Source organism: Fundulus heteroclitus, chromosome 9 (assembly GCF_011125445.2).
Source record: "Fundulus heteroclitus isolate FHET01 chromosome 9, MU-UCD_Fhet_4.1, whole genome shotgun sequence".
Classification (NCBI taxonomy): Eukaryota; Metazoa; Chordata; class Actinopteri; order Cyprinodontiformes; family Fundulidae; genus Fundulus; species Fundulus heteroclitus.
This window is the reverse complement of record NC_046369.1, coordinates 7,665,352-7,685,204: the sequence shown is the minus strand read 5'-3', so window position 1 is coordinate 7,685,204 and position 19,853 is coordinate 7,665,352. Positions and strand designations below refer to the sequence as shown.

The 19,853-nt window shown below is 40.0% G+C and overlaps 2 protein-coding genes across 3 annotated transcripts in view; one reads left to right on the top strand and one right to left on the bottom strand.

The window, feature by feature from the left end:
- Positions 1-742: 742 nt before the first annotated feature.
- ptgs2b (prostaglandin-endoperoxide synthase 2) lies at positions 743-5,195 on the bottom strand. Its single transcript, NM_001309930.2, is given in 10 exon segments — positions 743-1,936; positions 2,433-2,580; positions 2,663-2,949; positions 3,246-3,492; positions 3,590-3,673; positions 3,767-3,948; positions 4,230-4,373; positions 4,493-4,636; positions 4,757-4,879; positions 5,064-5,195. Coding segments are annotated over 10 exon segments (1,833 nt in total). The 5' UTR covers positions 5,125-5,195; the 3' UTR covers positions 743-1,523.
- A 2,607-nt stretch (positions 5,196-7,802) lies between these two features.
- The window catches only part of pla2g4ab (phospholipase A2, group IVAb (cytosolic, calcium-dependent)), a 39,647-nt gene continuing 27,596 nt past the window's right edge, over positions 7,803-19,853 (top strand). Inside the window, exons 1-4 of one of the 2 annotated variants that reach the window (XM_012851643.3) lie at positions 7,803-8,106; positions 14,072-14,182; positions 19,094-19,175; positions 19,593-19,741. In XM_012851643.3, the coding sequence (XP_012707097.2) occupies positions 14,165-14,182; positions 19,094-19,175; positions 19,593-19,741 (249 nt within the window). In that variant the 5' untranslated portion in view covers positions 7,803-8,106; positions 14,072-14,164. Of the gene's footprint in view, positions 8,107-13,204; positions 13,245-14,071; positions 14,183-19,093; positions 19,176-19,592; positions 19,742-19,853 lie in introns of those variants that run through there. The other variant, XM_036140939.1, reaches the window with a different exon arrangement.

The window sequence follows — 19,853 nt, the reverse complement described above, 5'->3', positions numbered from 1 at the left end:
AAGCTCACCTTAACTTTATGTTATACAAATATTTTTTTAATGTTTTTGTCATTTTTAAATCTATGTAAATACAAGTATGATTAAAAAGGAAGAGCAACTGAAAAAAATAACACTTTAGATGCAGCTCACTGGAGGGTTGTGCTATTTCTTTAAACAGGCTTGAGGGCACCACATGTGTTCCTGAGGGGCTACCTGGTGCTCACGGGCACCATGTTGGTGACCCCTGATATGAAACATTTAAATGTGAGAAAATAGAAAAATAAACATGTTTTGAAGTTATATCATTCACTGCTCAACTAGTGTCAAAATAATAACATAATTCATTAATTTAGATTTTACATTTTAAGTTATGAGACAGTCCTGACATTTGCATTTGTAATCAGTGACTTCCTAATTTTTTGTTTCTTGGGCTAAAGCCACCTTTCTATTCTTCACAATGGGAAATGCATGAAAATAAGCCTTTAAAAAAATAATTGTGTAACTTTGTAAGTCAGGAAAAGGCTACAAGAAAATGGCCACTTAGCTAAAATTTCACATTTAAACAACCAGAACAACAAGTGCTACATCCTTTTCATTTGTGAGCTAGATATAAAAATGGAAACAAGAATAAGCCTAATATAAAAATTTAGATTTAAAAAAAAAAAATCTAAACTATGTTATTTTTACTATTTCCATTTTAATTAGAAAGAGAGGAAGAAGGAAAAGTCCATTCTAATACAAGCATAGAAGAAAAACAAAAATGTCAATTTCAAAGTCAATTTTATTTAAAGATCAAATTTAACAATACATTGTTCACCAAAGTGCTTCACATAAAGGTCAAGACAAAGAAATTGCAATGCAGTCGCATGGACAGCATTAAAATAATAATAAAAAAATACAATATGAAAAAGAAACAGAAATCCGTAGTAAAATAACACCAAGATACAGATTTTCTTATGAAAAATGTGCCAATCCTGTCAGCATTTATTGAACATAATCAAGAACATACCACAAAATTATCCACTGTATGAAGACTCACTCAGGATTTCTGCAGATTAGACAGATACCGACAGTGCAAGTTCTCTTTTAAAGAAAATAAATCAGTAAAACTGTATGAAAACTAGGGAATTCACTTTGCTGTATCCTAAATGAGATTTATGAATCAGTCACCGTGAGCGTCATTACTATACTGTTGCAGTATTACTTTGTCAGTCTTCCAGTTGTAAGCCTATGAGTGCAAACATATAGATGTAAATACAGGACTTATTCTAAGGAAATCGTAGGAATGTAATGAAAATTACTCTGTAGCTGAAAGTCTAAAGCTTCAAGTATTAAGGGAACAGGGAAGGTGTTTTTGTTTTAATTAAAAAATATAATTAAAGTTGTTTAATAAATTAACAAACCAGCAGACACTGCGACACACATACGCAAATATTGCATCAAGTCAAAATCTTTAAAAGAAATCTATAAATATGTAAAAGGGGTAATAAATAAACAATAAATACATAAATAACACACAAAATATTTTCTTTTAAATTCAGAATTTAGAGCTCAGAAGTCCTTTCTTTTAGAATGACTGTGGGGTTGATGTTGCTGTCGCGCGAGTGCGACGTGCTCGAGTTGATGGTCATGGATCCGGTCTCTTTGACGTCGGGCACGTAAAAGGACGCCACAGGACAGGGACCCCGGACATTGTTGCAGACTAGCCTCTGCAGGGAGGCGGTGTTGACGATGTCGAAGCCGGCCGTGCCTCCAAAGGTGCTGGGCTTCCAGTACTCTGGGGAGCAAATGGGATTTCCCATCAGGCCTTTCAGGGAGAAAGGAGCCCCCATCTCCACCATCGTCTCCCCAAAGATGGCGTTCGTCCGGGGCTTCTCCACCAGCAGGCCGGGGTAGAGCTCCACTGCGTCGACGTCGCCGTAAAGCTCCTCCAGTATGGCGGCCATTTCTTTTTCTCCTGTGGAGAAAAAAAAGATAATTTTAGCTTGTGGCTCGATCTGGCTCGTCTCGCTTGTCTTTGTTCAGAGCAGTTCTCAACTTTACAATTTGATCTTCCCTTTGTGTCCTACATGTCTTCCGAAAGCTAACCTTATCCTTAATAATATGCTTCTCGGGGGTAGTTTTCCACTCTCTCACATGGTCTCGCTTGTAAGTTTATATCTTTGCTCTTTGTAATGACACTCTGCTTACAGTATGCCAAGATGAAATGCACATCTGGCTCTTACAGTCATGGAAATAAATATCAAGCCTGGAGCAGCTCCCTAATAATAGCCAAGCGCAGCCAGGAGCTTTAGCTTTTGGGCATGCATTTCAGACTTGTTGACAATTAGACAATGCAAGAAGAGTCTGGCTTTACGTAAAAGAGACAACAATAATCTCTCGGCTAATCCTTCTGCGTCATGTGCTCCACCTACACGTATCGGGCTTTGTCAGTGGTGCTGAATTTGCCTCACCTGTCAGGTCTTCAAAGGAGGTGTAGGGCTTCATGGAGAATCGCTTCCTGTAGGCATTGAGGGACTGGTAACGCATTTTTCTGCTGTTCTCAATGGACTTGATGGCCACATACATGATGGGTCCCGGGACGTTCCGACCACCAGCGACCTGTAACAGGGGGAATAAAAGTTTTAAAGACATGAAGCTTCAAGGCCATGATGATGTTAAAATCTGCATTCAGAGTCCTTACCCGTCCTGCAATCTGCTTGGTAAACGAATCCACCAGGTTGTTGATGCCGTGCTCGGTCACCACAGAGGTGTTGAACACAAACTCTTTATAACTGTAATCCTTCTCCTCGATGTGGAAACTGTCAGGCATCAGTGGGTGCCAGTGGTACAGGGTGTTGAACTCAGAAGCGATGCGGTTTTGATATTGGAAGCGCTGATTGAAGAGCAGCTCCGGGTCAAACTTTAGTTTGAAGTGATATCCACTTAGATGCTGCACGTAGTCCTCGATCACGATCTTGATAGTCTCGCCTGTAGGGCAAAGTGGTGAAATATTTAATCAAATGCAGGCTTATTGTATAACCAGTTATTTTGCATGTTGAAAAACATTTCCTCTTTCTGCCGCAAAAAGGAAATTAATGTTTTATTACCGCAAACTCTGGTCAAGCTCCTCTAAATATGATCAATGGCTCCATTCAAGTGATACCAAAACTAAACGCACAACTACTTCCTCTACTTCAAACTATCATTACTCGTTTCACACCCTTTGGCGGCGTTACAGGAAATATGTTTTGAAAATCTCTTTTGCAGAAGCCAGAATTTCTCACCAATAAGGATGAGGCGAGTTGTCTGAAAGAGTCTTTCATCATCCCAGTCGGGGTGAACTCCCTTCAAAACGTCACACACTCGGTTGTGTTCACGGAGCCAAATGGTGGCGTACATCAGGAGGCCGGGGACCAGGCCGAACGCCTCGTGGCCGACGGCGAAGCGCTGAGAGTCCGGGACGTGTGGCGGGTAGTGCATTTCGACACCAACATCCTTAACCAGTGGCGGGTACACCTCTCCGTTTACCATCTGTGGAGTTACGCAAGCAGGAGATGGAGAAACTGTGAGACACGGATGTGGATTTTAAGCCTCTATCTACGCGAAGTGTGCCTCTCTCAGCTCTTACCGTATATTTAAGCTTGCCATCCTTGAAAAGCCTGAGCTTGTGTTGCTTCTCCAGGTTCTCGCCATAAATGTGGCCTAGATCCACCTGCAAAAAAAAATAAATACAAATTTAGGTCATGATTTATTTATTTTACTCTTTTTTTTTTTAATCCACTTTATATGAGATTTGACCACTCACCCCATGACCTTTAGCCACAGTAAACGCAGGTCCGTTCTTCATATCAGACTTGAAGAACTGGTGCGTGAAGTGCTGTGCAAAGAACGCGAACATCAAGCTGGTACCCTGTGGGTCTGGAATAAACCGTCTCCTCACCAAGAGCTTCTCAGCCAGAACCTTAACATCAGGGAGCTCCTTTTTACCTGGAAACAGCCAGAGAAACATGAGCTTAAAAACACAGTAGCAACCCCATTTTGTGTCTACTATATAGTTTCAGGCACATCTTTGGCTTTTCTTTTTTTTTTTTTTTTTTTCCATTCTGGGACAGGTTTGGGCATGCTTAGAACTATTTCCACTCACTCCAGAAGAAAAACAAAAAACTTTATTGTGATCTTCCACTGATGTAATAGAAACAGGATCATCCTGTACTTTAAATAGGAATCCAAGAAAACTGGTTCGGCTGAGGCGCAGAAAGTGTACTCACCCACTACTCCCATAGGGGTTGGGCAGTCCTCCGGAACAGGCGGAAGGGCACGCGTATAGTAGGAAAGGTTGGAATAGGCTTCCCAGCTTTTGTATCCATAATCCGCATTATAGGTGGGAGGACTATCGATCATATGGGATCGAGCTGGAATGAAGAAAAAAATGTTTTATCATTTATTCTTTTTTTTCTCCTCCCTGTATAGAGCTTCTAATTTTCTCCATATAAAAGTGATAATGACTGCCTAATTAATGCAAGGGCCTTACATGTCAGCACGTATTTCATGATGGCATCTCTGAGAAATGAAATGTTGTTGATGATGTTCCAGAAACCCTTGAAGTGGGTCAGGATGTAGTGGACTGTGTTAGGCGTAGGTTTCAGTGAAATTTTTATCCAAGTGAGGAATTCAGCTACAAATGACAAAAAAAATAAAAATGGATGAGAATTGAGTTAGCATGTCAAGAGCATCTAAAATCTATTTTTCTTTTGGTTTATTTTTCGTTTTCTTTTTATACATATAGCCTACTTACGCGTTGTGCAGTTTTGTCCACGATACCCGGTGCGCGTACAGTCACATTCGTAGCTATCTGATCCCATGGCCGTGCAGACGCCCCTGTTCTGGCATGGCTCTGAACAGCAGGCGTTACCTAAAACTGATACATGCGGGACATGAATCAATATGCCAGAAAGTATTTTTTCGACACCTCAATGACATTATTCAGACACTGACACGAGGGTCAGACCATAGAAATAAAGATTTCTTTTCTTTTTTTTCTTTACGCACGTTTAACCGTCAGAGAATTCATGCAAAAAGTCAAAGTAAACTTAATTTCTTACCTTCTTTATGAAAAGAAAAGCAAAGTGCCAGCAGGAAAACAGCAAAGGTAATTCTGTTCATGCTCTAAAAGCTCCAAAAGCTGCGTTCAATCTTATGTCCTGGTCTCTCCTGTCCTCCTCTCAGCATCAAGTGTTCGGCTCATGGTCGCGTCAGCTTTTATATAGTCAGCGCTCCGCCCACCCAGATTGGAGAGACATAAAAACTTTACTTATAGAACCTCCTCTGCGCTGTAGTTTGAACATCATTTCGTTTCCTGTTTAAATTCCGGGAGACAGCGCCTCTATCAATCCCCTATGGGCGCCCCTCAGTGGAGTTTTTCCACTGTTGTATAGCCTACTAAAAAACAAAAAGCGGAGCAAATCATTATTTAACATGGAGTTATTCACAGCTGAAGCAACTGTAAACTGTGAACAAATAAAGAAACATGATAAAGGATCCAAATGTTCAGCCTATCGCATTTGTTCTAATTTTTTTTTTAAAAATCATTCATTCTTTTCCGCAGTGTTAAAGTCTGTTAATCTAAAATAATATGTAGAAGTTATACCGTGAGGATTTTTTATTTTTATTTTTATTTTTTTGGTTTTGATAAGCTTTTCTTAATGAAACATGGTGCCATGCGCACCGCGCATTTGCGCTCAGGGCACCCAAAGGTTGCTGCCGCCACATGACTTTATCTTCATTGCTGAAATGTCTATTTGATGGCATTCTTGTGAAGCGCTGAAAATAAATCCAAAAGATAAAGAACCAAAACATAAGTCGACAAATAACGTTTGATGTTATAAATAAATATAAATAAATGTTAAAAATAAATATTAATGATTTTTATAGTTGGGTTTTTTATCAACACAGACGTTTTGGTTTATTTCAAGAGTGGGAAACAGGAAGCTGCCGGAGAACCACTAGAAAGGTGAGAAACCAGGTTGTGGCTGCTGAGGATTCAATGAGCGACAGGGGGAAAAAATCAGCTTTTTCAAAAGCTAGTCTGGGGTTGTGGTTCTGGAAAGCGGTCCCTCATGCTCTGGTGTTTAGCTGCTGAAGTGATGGCGTTTTGTAATCTTTTTTTTTTTTTTTTTTTTTTCAAATACAGTACCAAATATTTTATGATGTATTTTACAGCAAAACAAAAATCACAAAATTTCCCATGCAGGCTGTGTCCTGGATGGAGCTAGTAGCTTTAATTTCAGTGGCAGGTAAGGACACTAATATTTGAAGAGAGTCCATGAGGCAGGCTTGGGTCATACACAGGAATATGCAGACATTTCCATGGGCTTGGCAATGACCAAAATAGGCAGACACTTGCCTGTGCCAATGAAATACCTGACAAGAACACGGGGAGGAGGAAGAGAAATTCAAGGAACCGTGAATCAGGGCGTGATCAGGCATTCAGCCAGGCAAGGACTGTGAGGCATCTACTTGGGATTCAATAATCTGGCACTGGCTGTCTGAAGAAAGTCCTGTATATAAAAACGGATGGGCAGGTGGAGTAGATAATTGCTAATGATTATTGTGCAGGAAGAGTTTGGGAATGTGGAGGCATGCTGACAGAATTATGACAGGCAGGGCAGGCACAAAGGTTGTGTGGGGCCTTAAGCCAAATTAAATTTGGGCCCACTCAATAAGTTCTTCAACACAGATTTGGTGGAATTAGGGATAGGGGGGCACGTTTCATTTGCTGATCTTAAAAGGCAATCAGGGATAGTTTGCAGTGCTTTATGCACCGGTAAGCAGAACCTGGTCTTTTAAATGCTACCTCTCAGCGTACCTTGACTTTTTCAGCTTTTTTCCCCAGCGGTCTGTCCCCGACACCCACCGTACCCCAACAACCTCACAGTTTAAAGCTTGCAGTCTATTTATTGATTAAAAAGTATTGCCTCAAAAGAAACCCATCCACAAAGAAAAGATTAATATCATATCATCATGCAGTAGCTGTTAACCATCAAACTAGGAGGATTGCACCTTTGCAAAGTAAACTTAAGAAAATTTGAAAAAACTGGAAAAAAATATTTAAAATTATCTCTGCTGGAACCATCAACTCACGTTTAACAGCACGCTCAATTTCAATAAAATAAATATGCACTTTTTAGGTCTAAGGGAAGTGCTCAAATTCAAGTATTTATGGGAGGCCCCTGCTGCTTTGGGGGCCATAAACAGTGACAGTTTGCTTTTGCCTTGGGCCAGCTCTGATGACAAGTACAACTACAGTGGTGTTAATCTTGGGGAAACGGCAACAAGTTTGTTTTGTGTAAAAAGCAGAAAATACATACATAAATATTAAGATTGTAGATTTTATCTTATTTGACCTAAACGTCATTTGGCCTAAATACAGTGTAATAGCCTGCTGTTTATATCTGAAATAACATACACATCTGTTGTTTCTCTGCGTCTATTAATCACAAAGATGACAAGCAAATGGTTTTCAGAGGAAAAATAAAAGGATTGTATAATTTATGGTATAATTTACTGTAGAACAAATTGTTGATCGTGATGTGTTATAACAGAAAATGCTTAAATTGCATTACGTGGACACATTTAAAACCAAGCGGAGTGTTTAATCTTACTGCAATAAAGAAAAAAACATTCTCTACGAATGAGGAGCAAACTAATTAAGACCGGAAGGTGTGTGGAAAAGGTTATTACTACTTGTCGTCGTTCCTCTGTCATGTATGCTGTAATTATACAAATAAAAAAGGGGGGGTGCCCTCATGTGGCGGAAATTACGCACAGGAGCGCATTTGGAAACGTGCACTGGTGGAATTACAAGCACTTTTTCCTGCTGAGTCAACCTTTGGCTTATTTATTCTGGAGTTTCCACTCATCTTTGCCAAATTAGTATTTTTCCTTGAGTTTTTTTTCTCTCTCAGTTGAACTAAGTTTTAATCAGTCGCTTGAGTTTTTTTTTTCTCTCTATCTGTCGCTTAACTCTTCCCGACTACCGGGTGCCGAGAAGCGCCTCCTCCTCCATCTCCATTCCTGCACTGCGATATGATAGCGCAACATAACACATTTAAATGGAGTTATAAGTTGAAACGCGGTCTTATTCAGGTACGTTTCTCTCTTTCCTTCCTAATTTGCACACGACGCCGCGTCCCTTGTGAACGAGAATCGGGCAGATGTGTGAAGGTCTGTCCGTAAACTCGGCTACTATTTAGGCTCGGTTTGCAGGGTTAACAGCGTCTTCGCAGGAGCTCACCCAGAATAAGGAAGCTGAAAATGACATTATTAACGCACGTTCATGTGGATTTTAAAAGTCCAGGACACAAATGTCCGTTTTTAACCCCTAAACCGGGCAGATCGCTGGAAACGTAACTTGTTGCTGGAGGAGGAGACAAATGTTAATATGGATGCTAATTGCACTTTAACGCGTAGCTCTCGCTGTCATCTGTGTTTCTTTATGCGTGATCAAACGTGATCAAACGTTGAAATCGTTTAAAGTGGACAGCCATAACATTGTCGGCCCGTCCCCAAAGAATGCGGCGTAACCAGTTGTTGGTCCGGTTTTTTTTTTTTAGAGGGGCTTGTGAAACGCTGCAATGTTTCCTTACTGTACAGGTCCTCCTGAAAAGTGATTCATACAAGCAGCCGAATCCTTCCTACTTTTAGTTTGGTCTAGTGTCTTGGGTTATTTTGTGCATAACAGGAAGCCCTCTGCGCGGAGAAAAAGCTGAATTACTTGCAGCTGTTTTGCATCACGGCTGTACTTTATGAAAATGTCAGCGCTGCGGGGGCCGCCCGTCTGTGGAGCTATTCTGGCCGCCTCAGTCATTGTGTGCTGCAGGACGAGCGCGCAGAGCTGGCATCTTCACAAGCCGAAGCCCTTTGTTGCAAAGTACGTGACGGCTGCAGTGAACGCACAGACCCTGCTACGTGCTCCCCTGTCCCCCTTCAACGATGACACGCTTTAATGAGCTGCAAAGACTAAATGGGCCTCGGTTGCGTCGTCGCCAGCGCACTCAGCACATTGGCGCACCATTCATGCAAATTTCTGAAGACTAAAATCATGCATGCGGCTAAAAATAACCAGGTTGTCGCCTCTTTTGCACATGCACACCCAGCTTTACATGTCACTGCCGGCTATGTGACACATCAGCTTATTTGTATGTTACTATTATGAACCTGGACGAAACAGAGCCATGCAAAAGTACCCCAACTCCCTTTATGTCACAACCACAAGCCTAATTGATTTACTGCGTTTTTATGTGGTAGACTAGCATAGTAGTGCATAATTGTTGGTCAGTTTTCACAATAATTAACACGTAAAAAGCTGAAAAGTGCGGCATACATTTCTTACCAGCTCCCTTTTCGTCTGGTACCCCAAAGGGAGTCAAGTGCAACCAGTGGCCATCATAAGTCACCCTAATTAGTTAAGGAGTAATTTAGTCTCAGGTATGAGTCCAGTGGTCCGGTGAAGGCATCAGAGGTTTGGTTTTAGAGAATATTAGTGAAAAAAACAGCATCATGAAGACCAACACAGCAGACAGGTCAGGGGGAAGTTTAAAACAGGGTCAAGTTAGAAAGCAATATCCCAGGAAAGCCTAAAATTGGAAGCTGAAAATAATTTTTGCAGTTCTCTGTAAGCCATAAAGACGACGCCCCATCATGTGAAAGAAGGTGCTCTGCTCTGAGCCCAACAATGAACTTTTTTAGCCTATATGCCAAACACTGTTGGTCAGAAAACTAATTCTGCACATCTCTCTGAACGCATGATGCGAAGGCAAAGTTTTTCTTCAGAAGCCGGTCGGAGTGGATAATAATCCAGAAAGAAAACCTTTTAGAAGCTGGGAAAGACCTAAGACTGGGGCAGAGGTTCATCTTCCTGCAGGAACCTAAACATACAGCTAGATGAAAGCGCTCCATTGGTTTAGAGCAAAGCATATGTCAATGACTTTTTCAAAATCCTGAAGATGTTTGAAAACACTCGGCATCTAAGCTGACTAAGCTTTCGTTTTTCTGCAAAGATAAATGGGTGTAAGGCTGGTAGAGGCAGGCCCCAAAAAACTTGCACTAGTAACTGCAGCGAAAATATTAACTCCAAGGGGAAGCTGGATACAAATGCACAGCACACGTTTGTAAATAAATAAATGAAAATTTAAATTCAAGTATTATTTTCCTTCCATTTCACAGACATGATGCACAACGATTTACCATACCATCATGTCTGTGGTTGGAACATGACAAAATCGAAAAACAAATTGCAATACAATCCGCATATACCCAACTTCCTCTCTTCAACCCACAAATACAATTTCTGTACCGACTAGCAAATCTCAAAACTCAGTAATAAAGAATTTTGGACTGACCAGACTCACAACGTTTATGCTTACTTGTACTGTAATAAGTCATGTAAAGTTTGACTTACACTCACAAGCATACACACATTTGCTCTTGGCCTGGTTGCCTTATCATAACTTAGTGGCTCAACACACTTCCCCTTGGCCATGCCAAGAAGTGAGAGGGTGTACTGATGATATTCTAAAGCGATGTAGGATTGGGCTCCATGGTGGATCAGTTGTTAGAATGCTTGCTTAGATCCCAGCATTGGCTCTTACAGCTTGAAGTTTGCATCTGTGGGGCAGTGGGTTCTCTCCGGGCACTCAGGATTCCTCCCACAGATAAAAAATATGTATCTCAGGTTATTGGGTCTATCTAAACTGCCCTTGGGAGCGAGTTTGTGGATTCATGGGTGTTTTTCCTGTTTGTCTCTGTGTTGCCATGTGCCCCATTTTACTTTTCTTTCACATAAAAAAGTACTCCAGTGCTTCTGTGGGCTCTGTCTTCTTTAAGCCCCAGTAGGCTGTTCACACTGAGGCTAGTTTTTCTGGAGGTTTCTTCCTGTTTAAGAGGCGTTTGTCCTCTCCACTGTTGCTACATGCATGCTCGGTGTGAGGGATTGCTGCAAAGCCAACGACACAATGCAAGCAACTGTCCACTGCTGCTACATGATCATCCAGGAGTGAAATCTGCAAGTCACCGACTTAATGCAATCTGCTGGGTTTACCTAGAAAACAAAAATTTAAATATTAAACTGAACCTGTTTGATAACTAGCATCAATTGGGATGCATGTAACTGCCTTGGGGTCTTACTGTATGATTCGATTAAACTGATATTTTCTTTCTCACGTTATGAATTGGAACTATATAAATAAACTGAATTGAATTGATGGACTGACGACTTGCCCCAATGACTGGTATCTTCTTAAAAGTGCTGGTATCTTCTTAAAAGTGCATTTATAGTATACTTAGTAGGGCTTGGTATTGTCTCCAAAGTCCTGAATTGATTCGATTTCGATTCATACTGTTCTGAATCAGTTCATTTCAGTTCAGTTTGAGTCAATTTAGTTAAATTCAATGTGCTCTTAAATAATGAAAATGGCTGAAATGTGTTACAAAATATGTATGTATTTATTTTCTTCTTCACTATAAACACAAAGTGCAAACAGGATGCACACTTGTAAATCAGACAGTTGAAACCAGAGCGGTAAACCAAACAGTTTCAAGTCTCAAAAGTGCACATTTGAAATGTGTAAAATATTGCAAGTGAAACTGTACTTCAAGTACAACATTCCATCATTGTGAATTACATAAAACATTGTCTCTTTCAAAGGCCAAGAAAAATAAAATACTGGCAACGAAACTAAAAGTAAAACTGTCAAGTCTAACTTCTCACTAATTGTGAGATTCTTGTGAAGGAAAATATGCTCACTGACATTTAATTGATACTTTATTCATCTCACAATGGAGAAATTCACTTCTGCATCCTAACCCATCCCCTTGGGGAGCAGTGGGCTGCCACTGTGGGGCGCCCAGGGAGCAAACAGGGGTTAAGGGTCTTGCTCAGGGACCCAGAGTGCAGGCAGTGGGGATCAAACCAGGTACTTGCATCCTTCTCAGAGCACAAGCACACTGCTCTAAACACTAGGCCACCACTCCCCTTCATGACATGCCGATGACATGATCTGGGGTTAGGCAGCTCCTTTTGCTGTGAAAATATCACCAGCAGTTGAAGAAGAAAAAGACTCTCCAATGCAATACCGGTCGCTGGGACACAAGGGTATTGCTTTACAAGGCGAGTCAACAGTGGAGACTTCCTTTCATTTGACTTCCACCAGATCAAAGCATTTTCAGTCAGCCCAGCATGATTTTCTGCTCTCTACCTTCTAATTTCATCTTCAGCCCTCATTGCTGGAGTTTTTTTTTATCCCTGATCCTTTGCTGTTGGTGAGTAGACTGTCTCAAGGAGAGACTCCAAGTGGCTGGAATTTTTGGACTTCTTGGGTGATGTTGCTTCTGCCATATTCCCCGATCCTTTATCGGCATCATTACCATCTGTATTTTGCTGTTGAATAAGACAGGAAAACCAAAACAATGAAAAAAGATTGATAATCATTAATCGACTGCTATAACTAATCAGTAATAAGAAAATGCACATATAAATTACAAAAAAAAAAAAAATGGCCAGAGTTCTTGACTTTAATCCAGTGATGCCACAACTAATTGACCATGATTGAAATTGGCTTTTTCTTCTTCTTCTTTTGGCTTTCCGCGGTAGTTGTAATGATGAACTGGGGGGATTACGTGGATCGGTGAGGGAGGTGCACATTGAAACGAGGGCTGGGGCAGAGGGTTGTGTGGTGCAGCACTATGCAGCTCAATTCTCGAAGGAGGAGCTCAGACCATCAGTACCCAGTCAGTCATTGGGTCAGTTTCCATCAAGCTAGTAACAGCTAGCTTTAGCTAATGTTGTCCAAAAAGATTACTACTAAACCTCCCCGACAGGAGCTTTACTGACTTTTTTATGCTGCTTTTAAACATCAAATGATTGATTATGTTGATCACCCTACTATATACCATATTTGGTATAATGCTGCAGGTGTAGGCTATAGAAAATGTATTAAAAAAAAATGCTTAGCCTGGCGTGGGGCGAGTATAATACTGTGGGAGAAACCTCAAAGTCATTTGTTTCCATTTAACTCTATAATTAAAAGTGGCTAATTTTTTCTTTAAAAAAAAAGTGTTTGTTGTATGTATCAAAACCTTAAAACTGCAGACCATAAATGCATTTAACCTGGCACATTGTGAATCTGGACCTGCTCCCATTGAATCTGTTTCAGGAAAGGAGGGACATTCAGCAGAACTCTCTAAGCTGATTGGGCAAAGCGACTTCTAGTGCCCGCCTACCAAAGGTTGGTTTTAGCCAATCACAGTATCCATTTTTTTTAACAATGTTTATCCAAGCAAAATTATTTTAATCCTCTCAATATGAAAATACACTAAGATAAAAAAACAAAAAAAAAAAAAAAAAAACAGACTCTACAAGTCAAGAACAATTTCCCAACCAGATAACAAAGGTGTGTGTACACTTTCCACAAAGTATTGTCACTATTCAAACAACAAATTTGTTAGAATATCAAATGAAGGCAGCCAATGCGCATGTCCAGCCAAAGTGGTCAATGACAGGAGCCCACGGGTTTGTAAACAAGTCCAGTTTCAAATTAAGTTTTGCAGTAATTTCTTCCAGTATGTAAAGATGTTTTAAACCATCATGCCACTGATGGGGCGTGGGAGGAGGTGCAGTGAGCCAAAAGCATGTGATAATTTTCATAGATTTGGAGTATCACATTATCAAATTAAAATGTAAGCAGCAGACATTATTAAAAAAAAAACAAAAGAAAGTAAGCTAGTCAAGGCACTTCCTAGACAGAAATGGTTGAAGCCCGGAGTGGTACAATATTGATTGCCTTGTATTTGTGAACGCCCAAGTACCGCGAGAATTCATCTTGCAGCTCTCTGATGCCTTTTTCATTTTTAGTTTAGTAAAAATCAGATACATTTTTGGGAAGGGGTTTTGATGCATAGTGATATAGTGATAATCATTTTATCCGGTCAATGCTTGTTATATTTAACTGTTGACTTAAAACAAAGTTGACGCAAGTAAAATTCTATTTGTAATTGCTCTAGGGAGAAAAACAGAAATTCACCTAAATCAGCTTTTTTTTTGTTTTTGTTTCAGACTAACTGCATCAGTTTGTGACTGAGACATTCACCTGACTGAAAGTTTGCATCGCGCCGAGGGCTTCCTGAGAAATACTCTGCAAATACTGCAATGGCTTCCAGTATAATCGTGAGTATGGGAATGTGTGATCTTTCTAGTAGGATGTTGCACAATTAAATGCTTTTAAGTTATTTAATGTTTAATTAAATAAGTCTCAGTCTGCCAGGTATTGTCCTGTGAATATCAGTCCAATTTGGCTTTGAGATTAGCACAGTAAGTGAAAGAGGGATTCCAGCTCTAGCATTCTCTTAAAAGCAAGCTGCACACATACAGAATAAATAAGAGACAACTTCCCTTCAAATCAAATAATTTATTAACAGAAATAGTTCAACTTCAAGTCAAACATATTTCAATCAACAATCCCTCCTTACTTGTCTAGTAAAACTTAACTCAAACTACCAAGCAAAATTAAGATCAAAGAAACTAATGAGCTATGTACACACAAAATAACAAATAAAATGGTTGAAAAACATCACAATAAAAATGACCTAATAATTTTTAGAGGTCAGTGAAGATTTTTAATTTAGAGTTCATCTTAAACAATTTGAAATAAGGTCAAATTAGCTTAAGTAATTTAGAACAATTGACAGGTGTTCAACCCATTCACAATGCGACTGAGAGTTAGATAAAACATTACTTCAGGAAATAATATTTTAAAGAATGTTTTGCTAACTAATTCATGTTGTTATTTCTCCAGAAATAATTAGATTTGAATTGGTAACTTAAGATGGTGGCGGGAAGCTTTAAACAGGGCAACGGGATCAGTGTCGCTAATTTAGCGAATTTGTCACGATATCGAGCGACTTTCCAAACGCCTCTAGTGACTACTCACGACAAATCTAGCGACTTTTCTCTGTGTTTATGGTGACTTTAGCAACTTCACGTGAAAACACCAATCGTTCTGCTGTTACTGTCTAGAGCAGTGGTCTTCAACCTTTTTAAGCCCAAGATTCCCGACCTCCACCTTGGCGAGAAGCAAGCTCTTCCTATTAAAGCGTTGAAAGAAAAAGACAGCCCAGATTGTACTTCCTGCTTGACGCCTTTTATTCATGAATCATCATTTGTTGTTGAATTACATAAAATGTTTTGATCCAACGTTCAAATTAATGCAACAAAGAAAACCTTGTAACTAGCATGTCAAACTGGCCATAGGTTCACTTTAACACATCAACTTCAAGCCTCATTTCTAACACATTAACTTCAATTGTAGGTTATTCAATTTCATTGCAACACAAAAAGTAAAGGAATGTCATATTAAGTGTTATGCTTATCTACTGAAACTTTATTCAATTATTATCAATATTTCACAAAATAGAACTGTAATGCTAACGAAATTCTCAATACAATTAGGTGAGGTACAGCTTTATGTCCAAAAAACACAAAAAATAAAGGTGTGGCCTATTTCCTTTTGTATGAGGTCTCTATTTTGTTCATAGAAGACACACACACACACACACACACACACACACACACACACACACACACACACACACACACACACACACACACACGCAGTGAGCAGATTACATGCAGTGTTATGCTCATTCACTCAAGCTTCATGCAAGTTACATAACATCACCTTTTTAGAAATAATGTGTTGTCAAAATCAAACTGTAATTGTGTTTAACAAAATTCTGAGTCAGTGTAAATGAGCCCAGCACAGTTATGTACCATCTTACGCATCATTACTTTTCTCATTGCCATCACATGTCCAAACTGGCATGTTACTCACCCAGGTTAGTGAGACGGCTGTGACTGAATGCTGTCTGTGAGAGCCTTGTAATTTGGCTCATAGCTACTGACAGCTACTCTGTGAGGTGTTTGTCAGTAAGGCGGCTCCTCCACTTTGATTTAATTATTTTCACCTGTGAAAACGCCATTTCTCAGAGGTAAGTGGATCCAAAGTAGGCACTCACTCTTAGTGCACGTGACGTGAGGGGGGCAAACTTCTCCCTGCTGACAATTCCCCCAAAGTTACCGTCTCATGATCTTACTTTTAGCTCAGTGTCATTTAGCAAATCAACCATCTCCATGTTAACCCCACTAGGCAGAGCAAATACCTGCTGAAATTTGGTTGCTACCTGTTCCACATCAGGAATGGGTTTAAGACGACTGCAGCAACATTTTCCATGACGTCTAATTCACCAAAACGCCGACTGAACTCTGCTGCCACTTTGTCCAGATGAACACAGTACTGCTCAGGGTGAAAAGCGTCCTCGTCACCGATGGTCTGTGACATTTTCTCCAGGTTGGGAAAGTGTGTCAGCCTCCCGTTTTTCGGCTGTGAGTTCCAAACATCCAGCTTGGCCTTGAACGCATTCACTACGCCGGTCATGTGGGGAAGATGTCAGTCTTTTCCCTGGAGCTTGATGTTCGGTGCGTTCAGTTTTGTGGTCAGGCCTGTCAGAAACCCCAAGTCCAGCAGCCACTGATCATCTGACAGTTCCTCACATTCCTCATTCCTTGTCTCCAGAAAAGTCTTTATCTCAGGCGGCAAAGCAACAAATCGCTGCAGCACTTTGCCGCGACTCAAACACCAGACATCGGTGTGGAGGAGTAGGTCTCCGTATTGGGCATGGAGCTCATCCAATAACGCCTTGAATAACCGGTGCTGAAGCACTTTTTCACTCGAGTTGATCAGGTAGACCCCTTTAGTCAAAAGATGAGAAAAGTTCACGACCTTCCCAACCAAAGCCCGCTGGTTAATGACACAGTGGTAATTCACCAAGTCCGTAAAATCACGGTCATTATTAACCTGACTCCAGCCAGATGGATATCGCTCCGCCTAGCTTCACTCACATCCATCTGGGACCTCTCCCATAGAGAGTGATTTCTCCAACCAATTTTATTGTCCAGCCAATCAGGACGCAGGGCTGGAGTTTCATAGATGTGACGTAGTGGAGAAGCAACCGTGACGTGAGACTGTTTTGACAGCAATGGCGGCTCGCATCGAGGAAGCAAGCGTTAACATTGATGCTGCTATTTCTTCCGTGTTGTCCAATCTACCTAATATTGTTTCATTAAAATAACATCAGAGAACGCCTCTGAAGGCTTTTGTTGGTGGAAACCATGTTTTCGCCCTTCTCCCGACCGGATTTGGCAAGTTTTGTTTTCCAGGGCGCGCACGTGGTAGAGCGGTTAGCGCGAAACATATTAGGAGGCATTTAGTCCTCAACCTGGTCGGCCCGGGATTGACTCCGACCCGCGGCGCTTTGCCGCCTGTCTTCCCCCTCTTCCTGTCAGCTCACTGTCAATAAAACACTAGAGCCGCAAAGGCATAAAAAAAAAGCTTTTTTTTTTCCTTCGTCGCTCTCATCAGCGTCACGGGTTAGCTTCAGTGTGAGTAGTTGAAATAGCACTTCGATAAAGATGACAGACAAGTGGCTTATCCAATCATATGCAAGGATTTTTGATAAGCCCCAGCCTTCAATAAAGGCAATTCCTATGGAGATGTCCCAGATGTATGTGAGTGAAGCTAGGCGGAGCGAAATACATCTGGCTAGAGTCAGGTTAGGTCATTATGGCATAGCACAATAAATTCAGTGCGCACACTGCGCATGGCTGGAGATCCAGCAGTGGTAATTGTCGCCAGTTTGTGAATCAGGATGTCATTATTGCGGACGCATTTTTTAAAAGGCATTGTAAATATCCTCACCTCTTGTTCCCTCATTTAAGTGTAAAAGAGTGAGGAGATCCTCTTTTGTTGTAGAGTCCGGGAACGCCATCCTGACACATACAACGAGCTGAGCTGTGTCCATTACGTCCAGGGATTCATCAAACTGGAGTGAAAAATATTCAGTCTTTTTAGCACTTGTCGGTCCACGTGAATACATGATATATTAACTACTTTCAGGGTGGAAAAACGATTTTACCCTGAATAACAAAAAGTGTTTCTGAAACCATAGCATTAACATAACTTGACTTCTTTATAGTGCGGCTTGTATTACTAAACAACTGTTCTTTGTAATTTTCCCTAAAATACATCAATGTTGATAACAGGCATTGCACAGTGCTCTGCATAGCAACATATTTGTAACATTAGTAAGTATTTAGAAAGTTTCCTTATCAGCTATGAAACCCAAAATGAGCTCCCTTCTTTAATAATTTACAGTAATGCATGTTCAGTAGCCGACATGCAAACTAGCTGGACAGTGGACATTGTATAAGCGTACATGGTCTAACTATCTGAGTATCATTTATAGCTTTTTGAAAGCTTGTGGGGAAGTGGATGGATTTGGCATATAGCTTAGTTCAGTTCTGATTAGATAACCTCTGGCCAACGTCTGTACTGTACAATTACCATATGTTTTAATATATGAAAAACATATACAAAACATGTATGGAAAACATATGTTAACATATGACTTATTTATCAAGAATGAAGGATTTTTTTTTTGTCACCGCGTCTTACCATGGTGAAATTTTTCAGGACATACTCCAGCTTAGGACACACACAACAAACAATAAACAATAAGCAATGGGTGCAGGTAATAACATAAGGAACACTATGTACAGGTTTTTTTTAATAAAAGATCAGATAGTCTTTGTAGGTCTGCTAGTCCTCGCACCGAGTTACAAAAGTCAGTCCTGCCTAAACGTGATCCATTGTGTTGGATGAATTAGTCACTTGAAGCTTCTTTGATGATACATTCAGCTTGCGATGAATCTTGTGCAATATTGTTAAACCTGATAAACAACATACGAAACTTTCACATAACTCATGTGAAATGTATTATATTGTTTGAAATAAGGCCGCTTTAAAGAGTAAATATGCCTTATATGTTGTGCAATAAATTAGACATAAACTGAAGATGATTGAATGCTTAACTGTTTTAGATATTTTTTTAATTTCTTTTCCATACGGGAAGTTTAGAAAATGGATGAATTAATTAAATTTCTGATTCAATTCACTGTGGTTTCACAAATTTTCTCACACAACACATTGAAGCTGATTTGAACTAAATAAGAATGTTGTTTTAGGTGGAACATCAAATTTCTCACAAATTCACTGTGACAGTGGTTCGTGCTGAAAATGTTACCAAAGGAGCACTGGGGGACTTATGTGAGTATTAAAACCTATTTTAATTTGTATCCATATTGATTATAATTGTAATAAATATAGTGTTTGAAGTGTTCCTTTAAATGTTGATTTTGCAAGAAAAGGCAGGTATATATTTAAAACATAATTCATTTGGCTAATATATGATTCTTTTTTTCAGTAAGAATCTGTAGTTATGAGATGATGTTGACAGTAGTGTATCATTAGCACACACACAGTAAAAGATATGCAAATTCTTAATGTTCTGGGCTAGGGGGAGAATATGGATATTATATAAAAGTGACCCAAGAACAGAGCCTTGAGGAACCCCACGTGCAATTTTTGTATGCTCAAATTTATAATTTCCAAATGACACAAAGTCCCAGTCTGCCAAGTGAGATCTGACTATTTAGTAACTCTACGTAATTTGTATGTGTTCAGTGGATACTCCAGATCCATATGTGGAGTTGTTCATCCCAACGGCCCCGGAGAGCAGGAAGAGGACTAAGCACATAGACAATGATATCAACCCAAAATGGAACGAAACGTTTAATTTTATTTTAGACCCCAACCAGAATAATGTCCTGGAGGTGAGACCCATATCTGATAATCCATGTAAACACGTTTTTTTTTGTTTTGAGGTATTACAGGTATTATAGTTGCATTACAATTACAAAACAACACCACTGTGACTAAAATGTT